This window comes from Mobula birostris, chromosome 2 (assembly GCF_030028105.1).
Source record: "Mobula birostris isolate sMobBir1 chromosome 2, sMobBir1.hap1, whole genome shotgun sequence".
Classification (NCBI taxonomy): Eukaryota; Metazoa; Chordata; class Chondrichthyes; order Myliobatiformes; family Myliobatidae; genus Mobula; species Mobula birostris.
The window spans coordinates 137,294,073-137,319,521 of NC_092371.1; the positions used below are offsets into that span (position 1 = coordinate 137,294,073).

The 25,449-nt window shown below is 45.8% G+C and overlaps 1 protein-coding gene across 7 annotated transcripts in view; it reads right to left on the reverse strand.

The window, feature by feature from the left end:
• LOC140191622 (tau-tubulin kinase 1-like) overlaps positions 1 to 25,449 on the reverse strand; it is a 70,138-nt gene that overhangs the window by 36,140 nt on the left and 8,549 nt on the right. For 4 of the 7 annotated variants that reach the window (XM_072249192.1, XM_072249217.1, XM_072249201.1 and 1 more), the window contains 5 exons: positions 17,712 to 17,870; positions 17,002 to 17,149; positions 16,588 to 16,661; positions 9,806 to 9,946; positions 6,873 to 6,977 (listed from right to left, as the gene is read on the reverse strand). In XM_072249192.1, coding sequence (XP_072105293.1) covers positions 6,873 to 6,977; positions 9,806 to 9,946; positions 16,588 to 16,661; positions 17,002 to 17,149; positions 17,712 to 17,819 — 576 coding nt within the window. In that variant the 5' untranslated portion in view covers positions 17,820 to 17,870. Of the gene's footprint in view, positions 1 to 47; positions 81 to 6,872; positions 6,978 to 9,805; positions 9,947 to 13,052; positions 13,137 to 16,587; positions 16,662 to 17,001; positions 17,150 to 17,711; positions 17,871 to 25,449 lie in introns of those variants that run through there. The other 3 variants (XM_072249234.1, XM_072249225.1, XM_072249243.1) reach the window with 3 other exon arrangements.

Consider the following 25,449-nt stretch of genomic DNA (forward strand, 5'->3'; position numbering starts at 1 on the left):
ACATAGTGAAAGAACTGAAATTCAGTGCGAGGCTGATGGAAACTCACAGCTCACTGCACAACCTTGGACACATGCAGGGAATGGGAGATCTGACCATCAAACTAAGACTTCAAGGAATATAAGCATGAGTAATCCAACAGAAACTGTAAAACAAAAAGGAGAAACAAAACAGAACAAGCAGCAAAATTAATGAGAGGATTGTGCACAGAGGCAGCGGGACACACATCCAGCAGCTGGGAGAGGGGGCCCTGCAACAGGTTACTACCTCTCCTGGCAGCACTCTTTCACAATATTCTCAACAAACACACACACACCCATCCACACCTTGCATGCACACATAGTCCCTTGCACACGAAAATGCATACACGCACTGTGGCTTAGAACAACCCCACAGATCCTGCAAATTTAAGTAACCAAAGGCTGAAAGCACTCAGCTAGTCAGGCAGCATCCGTGGAAAGAGAAGCAGAGTTTCAGATCTAACCCCTTTTGACAGGACTTTTCTATTTATCTTTGCTTCTCTTTCCTGACCCACTGAACTTTTCCAGCTTTTTTGTCCTTATTATGAATGCAGTAGTTCCCTGTTCCATTTCATACAGGGAGCCTTCATTTAACAATGCAGCACTCCCGCAGTACTGCCTCTCCCACGATATTGCCCTTTTTTATTACAAAATATTAAATTGCATGAAGTAGGCCCAACCAATGTCTCAGCCAGGCAAAGACTTTCCTCTCCAAGTCCTGCTAGCTCACCAGCCAAGCCTCCTCAGTGGAGTTCAGATAGACTCAGATAGAGGAGCGTGGTGCTCCATGCAAAGGGTCTTAACCCCTCCAGCAAGCAGTCCACCCATCAAAAGAGCAGTACACTTTTCCCAGTTGACTCTTGCAGAGGATGTGCCAAGAAGATCTGCTGGCAGTCTTGCATCATCTGCAAGTCAACAGAGTCAGTGGTTGGGAGGAGGACATCATTGGTGTAAGCTGGAAGGATGGCTTTTACATCTGGTTCACATGGAACCATATCCGTCAAACTCTTAAGGAAAAGGCACAGGAATGGCTCCACATAAACATGGGGCACCCCTGATGCACCCCCCTCCCAAAGTGCAAGGGCACTGTAAAAGACCTGTTGACTTTAACAAGCACTCCACAGCAGTGTGCAACAGCCCAGCAGAATCAGGGGACATCTCTTTGCAATACAATATTCTCCCAGGGCTTGACAGGCTGGATGGATGTGGGGAGATTGTTTCCTCTGAACGAAAAGTCTGGTAGGGGAGGGGACCCCATCTTAGATTAAGATGTCAACTGTTGAATGATTGACATGAGAAGAAGCTCCTTCATTTGTAGGTGTGAAATTCTTGGTGTGGAGGTTCAGCCACTGAATGCTTTCAACGTTCAGTGGAAGGGGATTGAAGGATATGGGGTTGATGCAGGAAACTGAGAACAAGGTGAAAGATCTCCGATAGCATGATTGGATGGTGGGATAGGAACAAGAGGGAGAATAGCCAATTACTACTTCTAGTGTTCCTCTTTACAAAGGACTGTACATGGTATTCAGTGACAGTCAACGGGACTGAGTGCAGTCCTTGACAAGGGGCAGGAGGAAGGGCTGATGTGGCTGCCATGAGCCAATTCTCCCAGATGGACTCAAGGGAATTCTGAGAAGGAAATAAAGACAGAAAGCTTAGATAAGGGGCTCAGTTACAGCTTCAAGATAACTTCAAGATACTGGCAGGGACGACAGCAGAGCAGCAATGGCATGAGTTTCTAGGAAAGATGAGGAAGGTGCAGAATAGGTGTATTCCAAAAATGAAAAAATAATCAAATCGTAAAATAGTACAACCATGGCTGACAAGGGAAGTCAAAGCTAATGTAAAAGCAAAAGAGAGGGCATGCAACAAAGCAAAAATTAATGGGAAGATAGAGGATAGGGAAGCTTTTAAAAACTTACAGAGAGCAACTGAAAGAATCAAAAGGGAAAAGAATAAATATGAAAGCAAGTTAGCAAACAGTATCAAAGTGGATAGTAAAAAAATAAAAGAGAGATGACAGTGGATATAGGACCGCTAGAAAATGAGGCCAGAGAAATAATAACTGGGGTCAAGGAGATGGCAGATGAACTGAGTATTTTGCATCAGTCTTCTCTATGAAAGGCGCTAGCAGTGTGACAGATGTTGAAGGGTGCCAGGGAAGAGAAGTGAGTTCAGTTACTATTACAAGGGAGAAGGTGCTCAAAAAGCTGAAAGACCTAAGGGTACATTAGTCACCCGGACCAGATGAACTGCAGCCTAGGATTCTGAAAGAGGTAACGGTAGAGATTGTGGAGGCATTAGTAATGATCTTTCAAAAATCACTGGGCTCTGGCTTGGTGCCAGAGGACTGGAAAATTGCAAATGTCACTCCACTCTTTAAGAAAGGAGGAAGGCAGCAGAAAGGAAATTATAGACCAGTTAGCCTGACCTCAGTGGTTGGGAAGATGGAGTCAGTTGTTAAGCCAGTTGTATTAGGACTACTTGGTGACACAGGACAAGATAGAACAAAGTCAGCATGGTTTCCTTAAAGAAAATTCTTGCCTGACGAACCTGTTTGAACTATTTGAGGAGATTACATATAGGACAGATAAAGGAATGCAGTGGATGTTGTCTATTCGGACTTTCAGAAGGCCTTTGACAAGGTGCCACACATGAGGCTGCTTACCAAGTTAAGAGCCCGTGGTATTACAGGAAAGTTACTAACATGGTTAGAGCACTGGCTGATTGGTAGGAGGTAGTGAGTGGGAATAAAAGGATCCTTGTCTGGCTGGCTGCCAGTGACTAGTGGTGTTCCACAGGGGTCAGTGTTGGGACCAATTCTTTTTATGCTGTATATCAATAATTTAGATGATGAAATAGATGGGTTTGTTGCTAAGTTTGCAGTTGATACGAAGATTGATGGAGGTGGCAGGTAGTGTTAAGGAAACAGACAGGATACAGAAGGACTTAGACAGATTAGGAGAATGGGCAAGAAAGTGGCAAATGAAATACGATGTTGGAAAATGCATAATCATGCACTACTACCAGTAGAAATCAATGTGCAGACTATTTTCTAAATGGGGAGAAAATCCAAAAATCTGAGATGCAAAGGGATTTGGGAGTCCTCACGCAGAATACCCTAAGGGTTAACTTGCAGGTAGAGTCAGTGGTGAGGAAGGCAAATGCAATGTTAGCATTCATTTCAATAATACAAGAGCAGAGCTGAGGTTTTATAAGGCACTGGTGAGGTCTCACCTTGAGTAGTTTTGGGCTCTTCATCTAAGAAAAGATGTACTGGCATTGGAGAGGGTTCAGAGGAGGTTCACAAGGAGATTCCAGGAATGAAAGGATTATCATACAAGGAACGTTTGATGGCTCTGGGTCTGTATTCATGAGAATTTAGAAGGATTTGGGGAGTGGGGGGGGGAATCTCTTGAAACATTTTGAATGTTGGACGACCTAGACAGAGTAGATGTAGAAAGGATGTTTCCCAAGGTGAGGGAGTCTAGGACAAGTGGGCACAGCCTCAGGATAGAGGGGCGTCCATTTAATACAGAGATACAGAGAAATTTCTTTAGCTAGAGGGTGATGATTTTGTGGAACTTGTTGCCAGAGGTGGCTGTGGAGGCCAGGATGTTGGGTGTATTTAAGGTGGAGCTTGATAGGTTCTTGAGTGGACACGGCATCAAAGGCTATGGGGAGAAGGCCACAGAATGGGGCTGAGGAGGGCATAAAAGGATCAGCTATGACTGAATGGTGGCTATGACTCGATGGGCCAAATGGCCCAATTCTGCTCCTGTGTCTTATGCCGTTATGTTGCCTGGATTGGAGGGCTTGAATTATCAAGAAAGATTAGATAATTGGGAATAAATGAAGCTGTGACATGACAAAATAGTGGTATATAAAATTAAGCAAGGTGCAGATAGGGTAGATATGAAGTGTCTATATCCCATGATAGGGGTGTTTACAACTAGAAGGTGCAGGTTTAAGATGACAAGGAGGAGGTTTAAAAGAGAATTGAAGAGAATGTTTCTTGAGTTGATATCTGGAATGAGCTGCCAGTGAAGGTGGTAGAGGCAGGGACAGTAACAACATTTAAGAGACATCTAGACTGGAATACAAATGATCAGGGTATAGGCAGATATGGAATTAATGTAGGAAAGTGGGATTAAAGTAGTTTGATGGTCAGCATAGACGTGGTGAACTGAAGGGTCCTTTTCTATGCTGCATAAAGTCCAGCAAGCTGAAAAACTAAGAGAATCTTTACTGTAAGAAGAAGTGAGTCCAAAAGTGGTTTGTCCATCGTCAACGATGAAGACCTCGACACCATTAGTTACTTTGAGACTGGATGCGGTGTCCAAAGATAACTGGTCAGGCCAATTTGGGCACGGAATGTCCTGGCACATGTTGGGCAGACGCGTGTAGGCACTGCAGTTGTTGTGCTGGTGGATCTGGACTTGCACAGCTCGCGCTTACGTTGTGCTTCAGCAATGTGCCTTGCTTCGTAAGCCTGACAGCCCTTCTGGATGAGGCCGCGCCAGGTAGGGCAGTTTTGTGCCAGCATTTCCCAGGAGGTCGTATCTATGTCAAATGACTTCAGGGAGGCCTTTAGTGTGTCTTTGTAACGAATGAGTTAGGGAAGTCACTGCTGAGACCACATCTGGAAGACGGTGTATAGGGTTAGCCATCATATTTAAGGAAGGATATAGATGTTTTGGGAGCAGTTCAGTTTAGTGAAGAGATACCTGGAATGGTTGAGTGGTCTTCAGAAGAAAGGTTGGATAGAATCTGTGAATGTGAGAGCAAGGGAGAAGAGTTCCTGATAATCAAGGAGTGAATGAGCAGACAGATGAGGAACGTCATCCAAGTTACCAAAGCCATCTCATTAAATGGTTCACGGGGCTGGAAGGGCGAGGGGTGACTCCTGTTCCTAATTTGATTGCTGGTATTGCTTCATAATCTTTTCTCAGGATCCCATTTCACTGCCTAAGGTCAGGGTTAACACTGCTGCTGAGAGGTGTCACACAGACACAAAAAGTGCACTAGTGAACTAAAGGGAAGTGGAGCCCTGAGGCCAGTAAGCAGAAGCTGCTGCAGTCACAGGAACACCAGTGACCAGTCTCAGCTGCACCCTACTATCACCTTCATACGTGCTCACCACCACTCCCTTCATCCAGACCTGCACAGCCACCCTCTAACCTGAGCCTCCCAGAATGGTCCCTCAGCACCTGTGGGTGATGGGAGGAAGGTCCGCGTGGGGAGCTTTCTCAGTCCCACACTGACCATCTCCTCTGCCTACACACTGGGAAACAAACAGCCAGGGAAGTAAAGTACTGGAGTTTCTGGGCGCACACACAAAGGATGCTTGCAAATCTGCAATGCACGGCTCCAAACCTCAACATCCATATTGTTTTCCTTCTCCATTTCTCACACATTACCAGCTGTCCCAGGACACCAACATTCTTCCAGTCGCAGACACGCACTGCCCTTCCTTATCACTTCAGAACTCAACTCCATCAAACAGTCCCAGGACACCAACATTCTTTCAGTTACAGACACCCACAGCCCTTTCTCACCATCGCAAAGCTCAACCCCATCAATACTCAAAGGACACCAGCATTTCTCCCACTCACTGACATCCTCTGTCCTTTCTCAGCATCTCAAAACTCAACCCAACCAAACGGTCCCAGCTGAGAGTAACAGTCACACTATCAACATACTGTCTGTCCAGTGGAGGATCCCGACACCGGGGGTTCACGCACCACACACACTGACCCACGTTAGGGGATGTAACATCCACACCCACACATTGCATATTGACCTTCACTGGGGGGTGGGTTTCTCATACACACACACTGACCTTCACTAGGGGAAGGGTCTCACACCCCTACCCCTCCCCTCACTGGGGGATGGGTCTCTCACACACACACACTGACCTTCACTGGGGGATAGGTCTCACACACACACACACACACTGAACTTCACTAGGGGAAGGGTCTCACACCCCCACCCCCACCCTCACTGGGGGATGGGTCTCTCACACACACACACACACACACACACACACACACACACACACAGAACTTCACTGGGGGATGGGTCTCACACACACAGATCCTCACTGCGGATGGGTCTCTCTCTCTCACACACACTGAACTTCACTGGGGGATGGGTCTCATACACACACAGACCCTCACTAGGGGATGGGTCTCACACACACAGACCCTCACTGGGGGATGGGGTCTCTCTCTCACTCACACACACACACACTGAACTTCACTGGGGGATGGGTCTCACACACACAGATCCTCACTGCGGATGGGTCTCTCACTCACACACACACTGAACTTCACTGGGGGGGATGGGTCTCACACACACAGATCCTCACTGCGGATGGGTCTCTCACTCACACACACACTGAACTTCACTGGGGGATGGCTCTCACACACACAGATCCTCACTGCGGATGGATCTCTCTCTCTCAGACACACACACACACACACACTGAACTTCAATAGGGGATGGGTCTCACACACACATAGACTCTCACTGGCGGATGGGTCTCTCTCTCTCTCACACACACACACTGAACTTCACTGGGGGATGGGTCTTACACACACAGAACTTCACTGGGGGATGGGTCTCACACACACACAGATCCTCACTGCGGATGGGTCTCACACACACACAAACCCTCACTGGGGGATAGGACACACACACACAGACCTTAATGAGGGATGGGACACACACACACACTGACCCACACTGGGGGATCGGACAGACAGACACACAGACACACACACTGCACGCGGTGCACACCCTCACTGGGGAACAGATCTCACACTCACGTAATTGCTTTGTCTGTCACTCACCGGCCGAACCTCTCCGTTTGTGTTGGTGTACTGGCGTGCTAGGCCAAAATCCAGCATGTAGCACTTTCGAAAGGTGGAGGGGAGACGCCCCATTGCGAAGTTTGACTGTGGGATGGGTGAAAGGGAGAGTGAAACTCATGCCGCACTGTCTACCCAGTCACTGTCCTCCCCAGCACCAATATCCACCTCTTCTACAGCAGCCCAGGTAACACTCAGTCCCACAGCACTGTTACAATGGAGACAGCCATTTGGCTCTTTGAAGCTGTCCTGTCTCTGTGAGCAATTCTGTTGGTACTGCTGCCCACAGCCCTGCAAACACTGCCTTCTCTGACACATCCCAGCTTCCCCTGAAATGCTATAACCAAATCTGCCCCCACTCCTCCTCCCAGCAGTGCATTCCCAATCCAACCAAGGGTTTGCCTCCCATCACTTTTGGCCCTTGTACTGCCACCATCACTCATCCGGTCTCCATCTGTCCTGCTTCCCAACCTCTGCACCACTGGGACGGGTTTTCTGTTTCAATCTCTGCAGTGGTTTCAGGGAGAACCTGTCTACAGAAATTAATTCCCTCATCACTGAAATACCTTAGCAAATTTCTTAGGCACACATTCAAAGCCTCCCCACAGTTTCCAAAGTGTGGGCCAGAAATGGAGACAAACCTCCAGCTGAGACAAACCAAGTTTTTATCGGCAATACATAAAATCAAATTCATACAGCAGAGACACAGGCCTTTCAGCTCACCAAGTCCATGCTAACTCCTTTGCCCATCAAAATCAACCCCATTTACCCACATTAGGACTGTATCTTTCTAAGTTGCTTTGCCTATTTAAGTATCTGTCTAAATGCCTCTTAAATGTAGTAATTCCAGTGTCCTCCAGCAGTGAGTTGCAGTTATCAACCGCTTTTTGTGTAATAAAGCTTAGCTCTCAGGTCTCTTTTTAGTCACCTTTCTCTCACCTTAAACTTACACCCTCTTGGTTTTGATATCCATACCATGAGGAAAAGATTTTGAATATTCACCCTTATCTATGCCTCTCATAATCTACCAGCCACCTTCACTCCAGGGAAAACAAACCTAGCCTATCCAATCTCTCTCCATAACCAAGTCATCCAATCCAGGCAACATCCTGGTGAATCTTCTCTGCATTCTCTCCATTAAACAACCTTGTTCACTGCCCACTGCAATACCAGTGTTGGTGTTACTTGCAAACATACTGTACAACTCTATGGATTACTAACCATGTCCAACAACAGTGGGGTCAGCACTGATTTCCATGGCACACCCCTGGTCACAGGCCTGCAGTTGTAAAACAACACTCCACCATCACTGTTGGACTCTGTCAGTCAAGCTAATTTTGTATTCAAACTGCTAGCTTGGCATCCTGGATCCCACGTGATCCACCATGCATGACAAATATTTACCTTCTCAATCCTCTTGGACCACTGATTGAAAAAACTTAATCATATGTGAGGCATGATTTCCCATGCATAAAGCCATGCTAACGATTCCCAATTACTTGTTGCCTTTATAAGTACAGATAGATTCCACCTTTCTGAACCCCCTCCAGTAACTTTCCCACTGATGTTAGGCTCACCAGCCTGTAGTTCCCTGGCTTGACTATGCAGCCCTTCCTAAATAAAAGCACAGCATTAAACATCCTCTAGTCTCATGGTACTTCCCTCGTGGCTAATGAAGCTACAAAAATCCTAACCAGGGCACTAGAAACTTGTAGTGTTGATGCAGGGTCTGAACAAGATACTGACAACTCCTCTACCTCCACAAATGCCGCTTTAGCTATTGAGCTCCTCCTGTAGTTGTTTTCTCTTGCTTCAGATTAGAGTATCTGCAGTGTCATGTCACCAGCAAGCTCTTCCCTTACTTCTCACAATGTTCCAGGATACACTTGGTCAGGCCCAGTGGATTAATCTACTTCTGTGCACTTCAAAAACGCCAACACCTCCTCAGATACCGCTATATTCCACCACTATTCTCCCCCCTGAACTTGCTAGCTTTTGTGACTTTCTCCATGGTAAGTACAGATGAGAAGTATTCTGTTAACACTTGCCCATTTCCTGTGGTTCTACACATAGATAGTTACACTGATTCTAAAGGGGACCTATTATCTCATTAATTACACTTTTACTTTTAATATACTTAATGGAATCTTCTCGTTTTTTAAACCCCTATTTGTCATATAACCCTTTTGCCTTCCTGGTTTGCTAATGTACTCCGAGACCCCTCATACTCAAGGGATTTGTTTGATCCCTCATCAACCAGAGTTCCCTAATCCTGCCAGCCTTGCCCTTCACTCTAACAGGAACACGCTGATCCTGATCTCTACCCATCTCACTTTTAAAAACTTCCATTTAGTAGGCATCCTTTTACCTACAAACATCCTCTCCCAATCAATCTTAGCAAGTTCCTGCTTAATACCATCAAAATTATCCTTACCCCATTTTAAAATTTTAACTTATGGACCAGTCTTATCTTTTATCAGAAATATTTTAAAACAGAATTATAATCATTGGTCCCAAAGTGCTCCAGCACTGACACTTCAATCACTTCCCCGCCTCATTTCCCAACAGGATGTCCTCTGTTGCCTCCTCTCAGGAGGGCCATCTGTGTATTGTTGCAGAAAGCTTTCCTGGACACACTTAACAAATTCTGCCCACTCTAAGCCCTTAACACAGTGACAGTGCTCAAGTGAAAACTCAGATGCTTCTTCACTGTTGTGAGACTCCCCTACATGAACTACCCCCTCAGAAAGCGTACTCCATACTGAAACCACTCTCAGGGTGCACTGTGCAGGTTGTCAATGCCCTTTAGTAGTGCTGCTACAGACATAGGACCTATGCTCTACCCCCACCTCCAGTGCCACAACCTCAATGGGTCCTCTGCTCAACCAGCTACCCCCATTCCACCCACAACTCACCGGTTTGATGTCACGGTGCAGGAAGCCAACAGAGTGGATGGCCTCGATGGACTGCAGAATCTGCTTGCCCAGGCGCAGGGTGGTGCTCATGGTGAAGGTACCTCGTGGCTGGCTGCGCCTCAGGTCAGCAAGGTTACGGCCCTGGAGAACACAGTAAGTGTCAACATTGCAACCAAGTGGGGGGGGGGGCTTTATCTGCATGGTAACACCCCCCCCCATCCCGACAACCCTACTGCACCACTCCCTCCACGTAGACACAGGAACAGGTCCAGACTTTTTTAGTGTGGGGCAGGGAGGGCTCTGTGTTGGGGTGGGAAGGAGAGGCAGTAAGGTGTTGCGCTGGGGAGGGAGGGTAAGTACTGTATTGTGGGAGGGGGAGGGGCCGTGATGGGGATGAAGGGATGGGGAGGTATGTTAGGGAGGGAGGGGTGGGGAGGTGTGTTCGGGAGGGAGGGGTGGGGGAGGCGTGTTCAGGAGGGGTGGGATGGGGAGGTGTGTTAGGGAGGGGTGCGGTGGGGAGGTGTGTTAGGGAGGAGGGGTGGGGGAGGTGTGTTCGGGAGGGAGGGGTGGGGGAGGTGTGTTCGGGAAGGGTGGGGTGGGGAGGCGTGTTTAGGGAGGAGGGGTGAGGGAGGCGTGTTAGGGAGGAGGGGCGTGGGTGGCGTGTTAGGGAGGGAGGGGCGGGGGAGGCTTGTTAGGGAGGGGTTTGGGTGGCGCGTTAGGGAGGGGTGGGGAGGTGTGTTAGGGAGGGGTGTGGGTGGCATGTTAGGGAGGGAGGGGTGGGGAGGTGTGTTAGGGAGGGAGGGGTGGAGAGGTGTGTTAGGGAGGGGTGTGGGTGGCGTGTTAGGGAGAGAAGGGTGGGGAGGTGTGTTAGGGAGGGCAGGTGGGGAGGTGTCAGGGAGGGAGGGGTGGGGAGGTGTGTCAGGGAGGGAGGGAGTTGCTGTGTTCGCGAGGGAAGGGTGGGGGTGAGGGGGAGGGGGAAGGTGGTGTGCTGGGGAGGGAGCGGCTAGCAGGAGTATCACACGAGGTAACAGAGGTAGTGAGGTCACTGAGAGAAGGTCACCAGGTATAGCTAGTTAGCATCTTCAGGGACCTGGCCCAGGCCCCAGGAGGATGTGTGCTGTGGGCAAGGGTATTGGCGGGACAGGAGAGTCATGGTGGACTGACTGCTGATGGAAAGAGAAATCCTGAAGAAAAAATGAATGGGAAACCCAAGCAACAGAGCAGGTAGAGGCACTGCCTTCTTATCTCTCAGAAGGAGCTCGGGGTCCAAGTGCATCGTTCATTGAAAGTGGCTGTGCAAATAGATAAGGTGGAAAAGGTGGTGTATGAACGCTTGCCTTTACTGGTAGGGGTGTTGAATATGAGAGTGAGGAAGTCTTATTGCAGCAATATGCAACTTTAGTTAATTTGCACTTGGAGTACTGCATGTTGTTCTGATTGCTCCATTATAGAAAGGATGTGGAGAGGATGAAGAGGTTTACTAGGATGCTGTCTGGATTAGACAGTATGAACTATAAGGAAAGCTTGGACAAACATAGCTTGTTCTCCTTGGAGTGTCATCAGCTGAGGTTTTTAAAGCTATGAGAGGCATTAATGGGGTAGACAGTCAGATCTCCTCAGATAGAAATGCCAAACACTAAAAGACATGTTTTTAAAGTTAGATGGGCTAAAGATAATGAGAGGAGCAAGTTTTTTTTTGTTATGTAGAGAGTAGTGGGTGCCTGGAATAGGGAACCAGGGTGGTGATAGAAGTAGGCAGCTGGGTGCATTTCAGAGGTTTTTAAATAGACACTGAAGGAAATGGAAAGATGTGGATGATACACAAAAGGAGGTTATTTGGTAAAATTTGGCATCAAGGTTGCTACAATATCATGGGCTGAATGGCCTTTCTGGTGGTGTACTGCTCTATGTTCGACGGAAGACCCAGGTTTGATCCTGACCTTCAGCATTGTCTGTGTGGAGATTGCACATTTTTCCTGTGACCACTTGGGTTTCCTCCACATCCCAAGGATCTGTGCGTAGGTGGCTAAAGGGTAGAATCTGGGAGGAGCTGATGCAAGTGTGGGAAGAATTAAATAAGACTAGTGTAAATAATTCCCAAGTACACAGTTCCCTGAAAGTGGTGCCATAGGTAGACAGGGTGGTGAAGGCAGCTTTTGGTACGCTGGCTTCATCATTAGGAGCACTGAGTACAGATTTTAAACCTATGCTGCCTTGTTTTTACCACCCTCTCCCTGAGAAAAAACACTATTGCCTTTCACTCTATTTGTGTCCCATATTATCTTACATATCTCCATCCTAGTCGATGCAACCTTTCCTTGTAGCTAAGGCCCTCAAGTTCAAGCAATATCCTGGTAAATCTTTTCTGCACTTTCTGGTTTTAAAACATATCTCCAATATCAGGGCAATCAAAACCGTATACAATACTCCAAGTATGGCCTCACCAACGTCTTATGTAACTGCAACATATACTCCAACTCCTATACTCAATACCTTGACTGATGAGGGCCAACAAACCAAATGCCTTCTTGACCACCCTATCTACCTTTGATGCTGCTTTCAGCAAACTATGCATGTGCACTCCAAGACAGTCCTACCTTATTTCATCTTCCAAAAACGTGAACACCTCACATTTATTAGGTTGACAGCTACTTGCTATTTGTTAGCCCCATCTACCCCATTACAAGATCAGGAACGGCCCATCCCCCCCCAGTAATTTATCACAAGCTCCTCCTCCGCCTACAACATTGCCTATTTTAGTATCATCAGCAAACTTACTATCTATGCCTTGTACATTTACATCCACACTGTTTCTATAAATTATAAAGGTCCCAGCATCAACCCCTGTGGCATATCATTAAACACAGCCTCCAATCTGTAAAACAACCTTCAACCATCACCCTCTGCTTCTTATCACTGAGCCTTCCCACCTTTTAGACTAGCCTGCCATGAGGGATCATGTCAAAGGCCTTGCTCAGGTCCATACAGACAGCACCCACTACCCTCTTGGTTACATCCTTGAAGAACTCCAAAAGATTTGGCAGACACAACTTCCCACACACAAAGCCTTGCTGACTGTCCCAAATCAGACAGTGTCTCCCCAAATGTTGGTTGATCTCCCAGAATCCTAACCAGCAATTTACCCACCATCAACATCAGACTGTCCTGTAGTTCCCTGGTTTGTTTTTGCTATCCCTTTTGAAAAATGGGTCCACATTAGCCTATCTACAATCATCTGAAAGCTCACCTGTGGTCAGAGATGAATCAATTGTGGAAGTACGCGCATCCATAATTTCTTCTCTTGGTTCGAGGTGAGAAGGGAACGATTTATCTGAAACTTAAGGGGCAATGTTTTTACACAAAAGGATGCTATCTATGTGGAATGAGCTGCCAGAGGTAGTGGTTGAAGCTGATACATTACAAATTATTAATATCAGTTGGACAGGTACAAGGATCAGAATGGTTTTAGAAAGTTATAGGCAAAATGCTGGTAAATGGGAATAGCTTGGAGGGAGCAGTTGGGTGATAGGGCCTAATTCTGTGCTGTGCCATCCTATGACTCTAGCGTCCTACAAGATCTGAGAATGCACCAGGTTATGCCCTGTGGATTTATCCACCTTAATGCAATTTAGGGCCTCCGTCCTGCTAAATGGTATGTGTTCCAAACCACCATTCATTTCCGCCATTTCCTTTACTTCTATCATTTTATCCACAGAAAAAACATAAAACAAAATATTTATTAAAAATCTCTTCCACTTCCTTGAGATCAACGCAAATGGCCATGCTGATATTTAAGGGACCTATTCCCTCCGCAACCACCTTTTTACTCTTAATATAGCCACAGAATCTCTTGGGACTTTGCCTCAATTTGCCAACCAGATCTCTCTCATTCCTCTTTGTGCCCTCTAAACTTATCCTTTATTGAACTCACACACTTCTTGTAGGGTGATCTTAAAAAGGTATATAAAGTCATGACAGGCAGAGAGAGAGTGACTGGAAACAGTCTTTTTCCCAGGGTTAGGGAACTAAGAACTAGATGGCATAGGCTTAAGATGAGAGGAGAAAGATTTAGTAAGAATCTGAGAGGCAACACTCTCATCAGTGTGTTCAGCTGTTAGTAGCCAGAGAAAGTGGATGAGACAGATACATTAACACTTAAAAGGTACTTGCACACATAAATAGACAGGAAAGCTAACGAGATGGCTTTATAGGGCAGTTTGTCCTTGAGCCTTCTAGGGCATCAGCTATATTGGATTGAGTGTTAAGTAATGAACTGGAGGTGATCAGGGAGCTTAAGGTAAAAGAACCCTAAGGGCAGTGATCACAATATGATTTAAGTTCAACTTGAAATTTGATGGGGAGAAAGTAAAGTCTAATGTAGCAGTATTTCAGTGGAGTAAAGGAAATTACAGTGGTACAAGACAGGAGTTGGCCAAAGTAAATTGGAAGGAGATGCTGGCAGGGATGACAGCAGAGCAGCAATGGTGAGAGTTTCTAGGAAAAATGAGGAAGGTCAGGATAGATGTATTCCACAAACAAAGAAATACTCAAATGAGGAAATAGTATAACTGTGGCTGCCAAGGGAAGTCAAAGCTAATGCAAAACAGAAGACAGGGCATAAAACAAAGCAAAAATTAGTGGGAAGACAAAGGATGAAGATCTTTTAAAACCCTACAGAGAGCAACTAAAAGAATCATTAAGAGGGAAAATATGAAACATGAAAGCAAGCTAGGAAACAATAAAGTGGATAGAGAAAGCTTTTTCAAGTATGTAAAAAGTGGATATAGGACCACTAGAAAATGAAGCTGGAGAAATAATAATGGGGGCCATGGAGATGGTAGATGAACTAAATGAGTATTCTGCATCAGTTTTCCCTGTGGATGAGGTTATGCCGGATGTTGAAGAGTGTGAGAGAAGAGAAGTGACAGCAGTTACCACTACGAGGGAGAAGATCCTCAAAAAGCTGAAAGACCTAAGGGTACATAAGTCACCCGGACCAGGTGAACTACACTCTAAGATTCTGAAAGAGGCAGAGGTAGATTTTGGAGGAATTAGTAATGATCTTTCAAAAATCATTTGACTCTGGCATAGTGCCAGAGAACTAGAAAACTGCAAATGTCACTCCACTCTTTAAGGCAGCAGAAAGGAAATTATAGACCAGTTAGCCTGACCTCAGTGCTTCGAATATGTTGGAGTCAATTGTTAAGCATGAGGTTATGGAGTACCTGGTGACACTGGACAAGATCAGCATGGTTTCCTGAAGGGGAAATCTTGCCTGATGAACCACTGGAATTCTTTGAGGAGATTACACGTAGGATAGATAAAGGGGATGCAGTGGATGTTGTATATTTGGACTTTCAAAAGGCCTTTGACAAGGTGCCACACACGAGGCTGCTTACCAAGTTAAGAGCCCATGGTATTGCAGAAAAGTTATTGAAACGGTAAGAGCATTGGCTGATTGGTAGGAGGCAGCGAGTGAGAATAAAAGGATCCTTTTCTGGGTGGCTGCCAGTAACCTGTGGTGTTCCACAGGGGTCGGTGTTGGGATGACTTCTTTTTATGCTGTATATAAATGATTTAGATGATGGAATAGAAGACTCTGTTGCCAAATTTGCAGATGATACAAAGATTGGTGGAGGGGAAGGTAGTGTTGAGGAAACAGGTAGGCTGCAGAAGGACTTAGATCAGGAAAATGGGCAAGGGAGTGGCAAATGAAATACAATGTTGGACAATTCATGGTCATGCACTTTGAAAGTAGAAATAAGTGTGCAGACCATTTTCTAAATGGGGAGAAAATCCAAAAATCTGAGATGCAAAGGGACTTTGTAGTCCTTGTGCAGCACACCCTGAAGGCTAACTTGCAGATAGAGTCAGTGGTGAGGAGGTCTTGAATACAAGAGCAGGGATGTGATGCTGAGGCTTTATAAGGCAATGGTGAGGCCTCACCATGAGTACTGCGAACAGTTTTGGGCTTCTCATCTCAGAGAAGATGTGCTGGCATTGGAAAGGGTTTAGAGGAGGTTCACAAGGACAATTCCAGGAATGAAAGGGTTAGCATACAAGGAACATTTGATAGCTCTGAGTCTGTACTCACTGGAATTCAGAAGGATGAGGGGAATCTCACTGAAATCTTTCAAATGTTGGAAGGCCTAGACCAAGTAGATGCGAAAAGGAAGTTTCCCAAGGTGGAAAAGTCTAGGACAAGAGGGCCCAGCCTCAGAATAGAGGGGCGTCCATTTAAAATAGAGATGTGGAGAAATTTCTTTAGCCAGAGGGTGGTGAATTTATGGAATTTATTACCACAGGCAGCTGTGGAGACCAGGTCACTGGGTATATTTAAGGCAGAGCTTGACGGGTTCTTGATTGGACATGGCATCAATGGTCAGGGGGAGAAGGCTGGGGAATGGGGCCGAGGAGGGGAGAAAAGAATCAGCCATGATTAAGTGGCAGAACAGAGTCGATGGACCAAATGGCCTAATTCTGCTTCTATGTCTTATGGAAAGGTTTAGATGGATATGGGTCTAGTTGGGAATCTTGGTCAGCATGGAGTAGCTAGGCCAAAGGGCCCGTTTCCCCAATGGATGACTGGGGATCTGGGGCTGAGGATGTGGGTGCTGAGCAGCTCTCTGAGAACCTGGCTGGGCGCAGCCTGATCTGACTCCCGTCACGGAGCTCAGCCCATACAAGTACATGGGTGAGGGTGGGAGGCCAGCCCACAGTACAGCACAGGTTGTCCCGGCTGATGTCTGGTGAAGGGGTGTGGGGATGATGGGAGTCATTACCTGAAGCTGCATTACCACGTAGTTAAACTTCTCATTCCGGCCACAACCGATGAAGCGGCACACGTGGTCCTTCCCTGCACATCAACACAGCACAGCACGGATCACTGGGAGGTACAGGCACACACTGGGGGAGCGGGGGTTGGGGTTATTGGGAGAGAGAGAAGGAGGGAGGGGGGTTGCGGAAGAGTGTGGAGGAATTGGGGTGGGGGATGGTGCTGGGGAGAGAGGGACAGCGAGAGGTTAGGTTGGGGCAAAGATGGGGCAGGGGTCAGGGTCAGAGGTGGGAGGGTAAAGGATGGGAAAAAGGGAGGGAAGGAAGGGGTCAGGATGGAAGGAGGGAGAAGTTTGGAAGGGTACACGTGAGGGAGGATGGAGTGGGGAGAGCTGAGACAACAGAATGGCTGAGCCCCTTACCCTGTAACTTCTTGAGCACGGCCACCTCCATCTTGAGTACCTGCTTGGGCTGCTGGGCGGACTCCACCTTCAGGGCTACATTTTCCCGTAGCAGCAGGTCTGTGGCCTCGTAAATCTCCCCGAAACCCCCACCACCGATCTTCTTCAGCTGCGGAGGGGCACACAGCAGAGTGCTCAAGGAGACACCTACTAGTCCAGGGTTGGTAACCGCTCGTAGAGGATATACATGGAACGCAATGACAGGAGTGGAAGGTAGAACAGGCGTGGGGGAGTCAGTGAAAGGGTCCTGGGGAAGGAGTGCTGACAGGGAAGGATGGTTCAATGTTGTTGTTTTAAAGGGGATAGGTGAGGTACAAATGAGTGTTGGTGGGTGATTGGGGGTGTCCAGGCATAGTGTATGGTGGGGTGTATCAGCATTGGTATGTGGTTGTGTTGTACAGCACTGATGGGATGTACAAGCATTGGTGAGATGGTAGGGGCCATACATGCATTGGTGCATGGTGGGGGTGTACAGGCATTGGCAGGGTATGGTGAGAATATGCAGGCATTTGTAGGATGGTAGGAGTGTACAAACATCAATGGGATGGTGAGGTGCTCACGGGTTGGTGGGGTGTATGGTGCAGATACACAGGTACTGGTGTATGGCTGAGGGTGTACAGGCGTAGGTGAGACGGTAGAGGTGTATGATTGTAGTGTACAGCCTCACTCACCACCTTCCACCGATCCTTCACCACAAATGCCACAGGTAGGATGTCGACTTGCTCGCTTCCTCCACTCATGTTTGCCTCTTCCTGTGCAGGAACTGCTAGGCACTGCATTGGGCCGCATGCGAAGGGTCACTCATCGCCCAACCAAACCGCTCCATTTACCTGAGGGACAGAGAACAAGTGGATTGTGAGGGATTGTAAGAGACCTGGGTCAGGAGGAAGGGAGGAGCTGGTGAAGGAGTGAGGCTGGAAGGGGTGGGCACCAAGTAGATGTGTTGCTGTCCGCTGGAAAGGAACTCCCCCACCCAGGCCCTGCAGCTCATGGTAGTTCAAACACTGGGGAGGGTCTTTGCCTCTCCTTCAATCCCCAGGCAGTGAGTTTCAGAACTCCCATCACTCCTCAGTTCAAAGTAACCTACTTCTTCTCCCTTCTGACTCTCCTAACAACCACTTTAAATCTCTGACCTGAGTTCGGACCCATTTCAGAACAAAAGAAAGAAACATCTGGCCACACCAGTTAGTAATATCAGGGCTGGTCAGACCTCAGCACCACCTCCCTGCCCCATCCACACATCTCTCAATGTCCATCAGTCCCAGTCCTGAGCATTCACATTGACTCAGCTTAGTGAATGGAGAACCTTCCCCTGCACCTGTGCCCTGAAAGACCCGTCCCTTACTCTACAACTGTGATATCCCAGCTGATGCAAATAACCCCTGCAGCTACCCTTTCAAGCCCCATAAAAGCAGAGTCGCAGATTTATAAATAGCCTCTTCAGCTTGACTTGCCCATACTGATTGAGATGCCTATCTATATCAATCCCATTTGCCTGTTCTTGACCCAACTCCCTCTAAACCTTTCCTAACCATGAACCTGTACAAGTGTCATTTACTTGCGCCTCCTTTGGCAGCTCGTTCCACATAGCCACATCCTCCATGTGGAAAACTTGTCCCTCAGTCCCCTTTAAATATTTCCCTTTTTACCTCGAACCTATGCCCTTTAGTTTTAGATTCTGAGAAAACTGCTGAATTTCTATTCAATTGGCCTTTATGATTTTAAAAAAACCCATTAGGTCGTTTTCAGCTTCCTTTCCTCAGGCACAGACCCAATCTGCTTCCTGTCCAATACCACCCCATTTCCAGTAGATCACCCTAATGATCCTCGAGTGCACTCCCTTAGTCTCATCTTTGACCTTCCGTAACAGCCCTGTCCACAGTATCCCAGGTGTGGTCTCCCCAGAGCCCTGAACAACTGCAACAAGATGTCTCCAGTCTTGTTTTCTGCAATAAGAGACCCTCAACATCCAGGATGTGTCCTCTTCTCGTACTACCAGTGGGAGAAGGTACAGGAGCCCGAAGACCCATATTCAGTTGCTTAGAAACAGCTTCTTCCCCTCTGCTATCAGATATTTGAATGGTCCATGAACACTACTTTATTAACCATTTTTCATACTATTTATTTTGTACTTTGTGCTTGCACTTTACTGCTGCTGCAAAATAACAAAATTCACAACGTGTAAATCAGTGATGACAAATCTGCCTTCCTAATGGCTTGCCTGAGTGTTATCCTGAACATTAACGTTCAGTGGTTAACACATGAAGACATTCAGGCCCCTCTGAACACCAGTGTATTTCAAGCACTCATAACTTAAACAAAACTCACAATGATCTTTTTTTCTACCAGGAAGTTCCACTTTTCCACATTATATTCTACCTGTGGTGTCCCTGTCCATTCATTCAACCTATTTACACCCCCTTTTGCAATCTCTCTGCACCGATCTTTAACACTGTTGCATGTTGGGTGGTTTGAAGAGTGAGAAAGCACCAAGTTTAAAATGGCACTCAAATCTTTGAAATTGATGCCCTTTCAGCTACATATGAGAGAGTGGGGCAGGAAAGGGGTAATGACAGAGAGAAAATATGCCAGAAATCTGTTTGTTGTTTGTTAGGACAGTGCTATAAAGGAATTGGAAATGATCCTGCATTCTTGTAAAAAAAGGCCGCAGAGTTTTCTGTTTTTAGTGGTCTTGTCTCTAAGCAGCAGCATGAACACGATGAGACTCCACTCACTTTTACACTTCATGCATCGGCACAGTTCTAAGCTTTGTCTTACCGAGGACATTAATTGTAAAACATTTTGTAAGGAAGTCATTTGCAAAGAAAGCACGAGGTTAAAATTGAAACAAAATAAGAATATATTGCAATACTTAGGTCATTTGTGACCAGGATCCTTAGAGCTGAATCATTACCTCCACTACTCACTGCCCATTCTGTGGTTCCATCATCTTCTTGTTTACTATTCTCATGCTCAGTTTTGTTATTTCTTTCCCATTTTAATTTTGTCCTCCTTTGTTTCTCTTTCATAGTGGTCTAATTGATTATATTTTTGGAATGAGTACTAGAGAAAAAAATCGTGACCTGAATTCTACAATGACCATGCACAATTCTGGCTAATGTTACAAATTATGCAGAAAATCCTTGCTCTAGATACAAAATTCACACATATTAAACGTGGGTAACTTGGAATTCTGAAAAGGAATTTCAGGAAGAAGTTTATGTTCATTGATTCTACTCTCAGATGTAGTTTTCCTCAGCAAGGACTTTTCTCTAAGAGCTCAGCCCCAATATTCACAATTTTTGCAGCTCTGATGGTTGGTTGCCTGAGTGGAATTTGTGAGTTTCCATAAGTTACTCAAAAGGGTAAAAGATTAATGGGTTAAAGATAGGAATGCTTTTCCACAGTGTTGTCTCTGACAATAGCTTGTACACACTGAGCTGGATACACTGAAGTGAAATACATCGTTATGTGCTATACTGGCTCTAGGATTTTATACAAAGGTAGACGTAGATTTTCTAACATAACACTAAGAATTTAGAGCTTGCATTCTAAAGATCAATTTCAACCTTAAATAATTAACACTTGTGTTTTTGAATTAGTGACTGATCTGCAAAACATCTCTTGTTTGATTTAATTACAGTTAACAACTACTTGCGGTCTAACCAGAATCAGAATCAGTCAGGTTTATTATCACTGACGTACGCTGTGTTATTTGTTGTACTGCAGCAGCTATACAGTGTAATATATAAAACATATTACAAATTATAATAAATATATTTTTAAAAAATTAAGTAAATAGTGTATAAAGAGAGCAAAAATTGCGAGGTTTTGTTCACGGATTCATTGTCCGTTCAGAAATCTGATGGTGAAGGGGAAGAAGCTGTTCCTAAAACAGAGTGTGTTTTCAGGGTCCTGTACCTCCTTCCTGATGTTAGTAATGAGAAGTGGGCATGTCCTGGGTGGAGGAGGTCCTTAATGATAGATGCCACCTTTTCGAGGCATCATCTTCTGAAGTTGACGGTGGGCTAGCTAGTGCCCATGGTGGAGCTGGCTGAGATTACAACCCTCTGAATCTTTTTCCAATCCTCTACAGGCCCTTCCATACCAGATGGTGATGTAACCAGTTAAAATAAGACCGTACGACATAGGAACAGAATTAAACCATTCAGCCCATCGAGTCTGCTCTGCCATTCCATCATGACTGATCCTGGATTTCACTCAACCCTATTCAGCTGCCTTCTTGCCATATCCTTTGAAGCCCTGACCGATCAGGAAATGATCAACTTCCGCCTTAAATATACCCACGGACTTGACCTCCACTGGAGACTGTGGCAAAGCATTCCACAGATTTACTACACTCTGGATAAAAAAAAATCCTCCTTACCTCTTCTAAAGGGTCACCCCTCAATTTTGAGACTGTGCCCTCTGGTACTGGATACCCCCACCACAGGAAACATCCTCTCCGCATTCACCCTAACTAGTCCTTTCAACATTCGGTAGGTTTCAATGAGATCCCATCCCCCACCGCACTATTCTAAATACTAGTGAGTACAGGGCCAAAGCTACCAAATGCTCCTCATATGTGAACCTCTTCATTCCCAGAATCATCCTTGTGTACCTCCTCTGGACTCTCCAATGACAACACATCCTTTCTGAGATATGGGGCCCAAAACTGTTGACAATATTCCAAGTGCAACCTGACTAGTGTCTTATGAAGGCTCAGCATTATATCCTTGCTTCATATTCTATTCCCCTTGAAATAAATGCCAACACTGTTTTTGTCTTCTTTACCACAGACTCAACCAATAAATTATCCTTCTGGCAGTCTTGCACAAGGACTCCCAAGTCCCTCTGCACCTCTGATGTTTGATCCTTCTCCCCACTTAGATAATAGTCCATGCTATTGTTCCTTTTACCAAAATGCATTATCATACATTTCCCAACACTGTATTCCATCTGCCACCCTTTTGCCCATTCTTCCAATCTATCCAAGTTCTGCTGCAATTGCATTGCTTCCTCAGCACTACCTACCCCTCCACCTATCCCCGCACCATCCACAAACTTTGCCACAGAAACATCAATTCCATCATTCAAATCATTGACAAAGTAGTGGTCCTATCATTCACCCCTGAGGAACACCACTAGTCACCGGTTGTCAATCAGAAAAGGCCATTCCTCCATTCCCACGCTGCCTCCTGCCCGTCAACCATTCCTCTATCCATGCCAGCATCTTTCCTACAATGCCACGGGATTTCATCTTGATAAGCAGCCTCATGTGTGGCACCCTATCAAATGCCCCCTGAAAATCCAAGTAAACGACATCCACTGCCTCTCTCCCATCCACCTCGCCTGTTACCTCCTCAAAAAACTCCAACAGATTTTTCAGACAAGATCTCCCCTTACAGAAACCATGCTGACTTTGACCCACCCATCATTAGTCTCCAAGTATCTCCAAGCTTCATCCCTAACAATAGACTCCAACACCTTCCAAAAAAAATCTCTACGGTACATCTGTAGAAATTTGCTAGAGTGTTTGGTGACATAGCAGATCGCCTCAAACTCCTAATGAAATATAACATTGTTAACTATCCTGCTATTTGGGAGGGACCTTGTCAAAAGCCTGGTGAAAAGTATAGATAAACACTGTCCACCATCTTGCTATATCCTCTTCAAAAAAAATCTTAATAAATGTAAGATACATGAATTGCCATGCTGAGTACTTTTAATCAGTCACTATCAAAATGTTGATAGATCCTGTCCCTCAGAATTGTCTCCCCTCAGTAATTTCTCACCACTGACATCAAACTTACTGGCCTGTAGTTCCCTTACACATCTTTATTGCCTTTCTTAAATAATGGTACATTAGCCACCATCCAGCCTTCACCATGGCTAAAAATGAAGCAAAAGGGCTCCAAAATTTATTTCCACAAGGTCCGAGGATGTACTTGGTCAAGCCCTGGCTATCCCCCTTTTGTTCAGTCCTTTCCACCTACAGACATGGCACTTCACAATGTCTTTATCTCTCAACAATTTTTAATTTTTTGGCCCTAGTTGCCTCATTTTCATCATGGATGTCCAGTCCCTAAACACTTCTATTCCCCCATCACAAAGAACTTAAAGTTCTCACTGGTTTTTGGACACCACACTCAACCAGTTGCCCTCCACCACCTTTCTTTCTTTTCTTGATCTCTGCTTCCATTTTGGGAGACAAAATGTCTACCGATATCTTTCATAAACATACTGACTCTCACAGCTATCTCGATTATACTTCTTCCCACCCTGTCACCAGTAAAGATGTCATTTCTTTTTTTCAGTTCCTTCATCTCCACCACATCTGTTCCCAGGATGAGGTTTTCCTTTCCAGATCATCAGAGATGTTCTCATTTTTCAAAGAACAGGGTTTCCCTTCCTTACCCACAGCTCTTTGATTTTCCCGGACATCCGCCTCACCCTTTCTTCCCACCACCTTAACAGGGATAGGGTTCCTCTTGTCCTTACCTACCACCCAATGAGCCACCACATCCAGTACAACACCCCTGGCAACATCCACCATCTTCAACACGATCCTATCACCAAACACACCTTTACCTCTCCCACAGCCCCTACTCTCCGCTTTCTGCAGGGATTATCCTCTTAGTGATTTCTTTGTCCATTCATACCTCCCCTCTAATCTCTCTCCCGGCACTTAACTCTGCAAGTGGAAGAAGTGCTTCACCTGCCTATTTACCTCCCCCCTCTCCTCCATCAAGGACCCAAACAGTCCTTTTAGGTGGGACAACACTTCACCTGAAAGTCTGTCTGGGTCATCTACTGTATCTGGTGCTCCTGATGTGGCTTCCTCCATATTGGTGAGACCTGACCTAGATTGGGGGACTGCTTTGTCAAGCACCTTCGCTTCATCTGCATCAAGCAGAATTTCCCAGTGGCCAACCATTTTAATTCCAATGCCCATTCTTATTTCTACATGCCAGTGCACAGTCTCCTCTTCTGCCACAATGAGACCTTTCTCAGGTTGGAGGAACAGCAACTCGTATTCTGTCTGGGTAGCCTCCAGCCTGGTGACATGAACACTGATTTCTCTAACTCTTGATATCACACTTTTAAGTCTTCCTCTTCCCTGTCATCCAATTACCATCAAACAGACTCACTTAATGAACCTTTACAAGTTCCTGCCTAATGCCTCCAAAATCAGTTCTGCCTCAATTCAGACCATTAACCTGTGGGCCAGTCCTACCTTTCTCCAGAACTATTTCAAAACTAGTTATGGTCTACGGTCACTAAATGCCTTGTGACTAGCACTTCAGTCACTTGACCAAATTCATTCCCCAAGGAGAGGTCCTGTGTTGTCCCTTCTTTTGTATGGCCATTTGTTTATTGATTAAAAAAGCTTTCTTGAACATATTTAACAACTTCCACCCCATCTAACCTCTGTGCACTATGGGTGGTCTAGTCAATATTAGGAAAGTTAAAATCTCCCACTGATACTACCCCATTATTCTTACATCTGCTCTCTCAGTACACATCTGCTCCTCCAATTCCCTCTGACTACTAGGCAACTTATAACTGTCCCATCAAAGTGATCAGCCTTTCTTGTTTCTAAGATCTATCCATAAGCCATCACTGAATGAATCCCCCAAGAATACCTCTAAACACAGATGTCCTCCCTTGTCAAAAAGGCAACTCCTCCTCCTTTCTTACCTGGGGACAGTGAATGAAATTGGAAAATATTCTCAGGATCTGTATTTTAAATGTTCTGCAAATCTGACAGAGTTTTCATTCTAAAACATTAACTCTATTTCTCTCCCACACGTGTTGCCTGTCCTAAGCATTTTCAGCATTCTCTGATAAGCATAGAAGAACATGATCTTAATGTTGGTTTGGCAAATGAGGTGGCATGGTAGCATAGTACAGTGATCACTGATTGGAGTTTGATTCTTACAAACTCCTTACAGGCAGTGGCATGTTCTCCCCATAACCATGCAGGTTACCTCTGGTGCTCCGTTTACTTTCCACATTCCAAAGACGTACAGTTAGGGTTAGTAAGGTGTGGGCATAGTATACTGGTGCCAGAAGCATGGCGACACTTGCGGGCTACCCCCAGCACATCACAAAAATAATGACACATCGTGTGCATGTGACAAATAAAGTTAATCTTTTGGTGTACATGGCAAAAATGTCAGCATGGATGTGGTGGGCCGAAGGACCTGTTTCTGACTGTACAACCCTATGACTTGATTTCAGATATTTGGCAGGCATCTGCAGTTTTTAAAAAAAATTTTCGCCTTTTTAAAAATAATAATGTCAGTTCTAGGGAAGTGCATTTTAGTACAAGTGAGGAAGAAGGGAAGAGAGAAAGAAGGGAAGAGAGATTTGTGTAAAAGTTCTGGGGTATCCAGGGACAAGTGC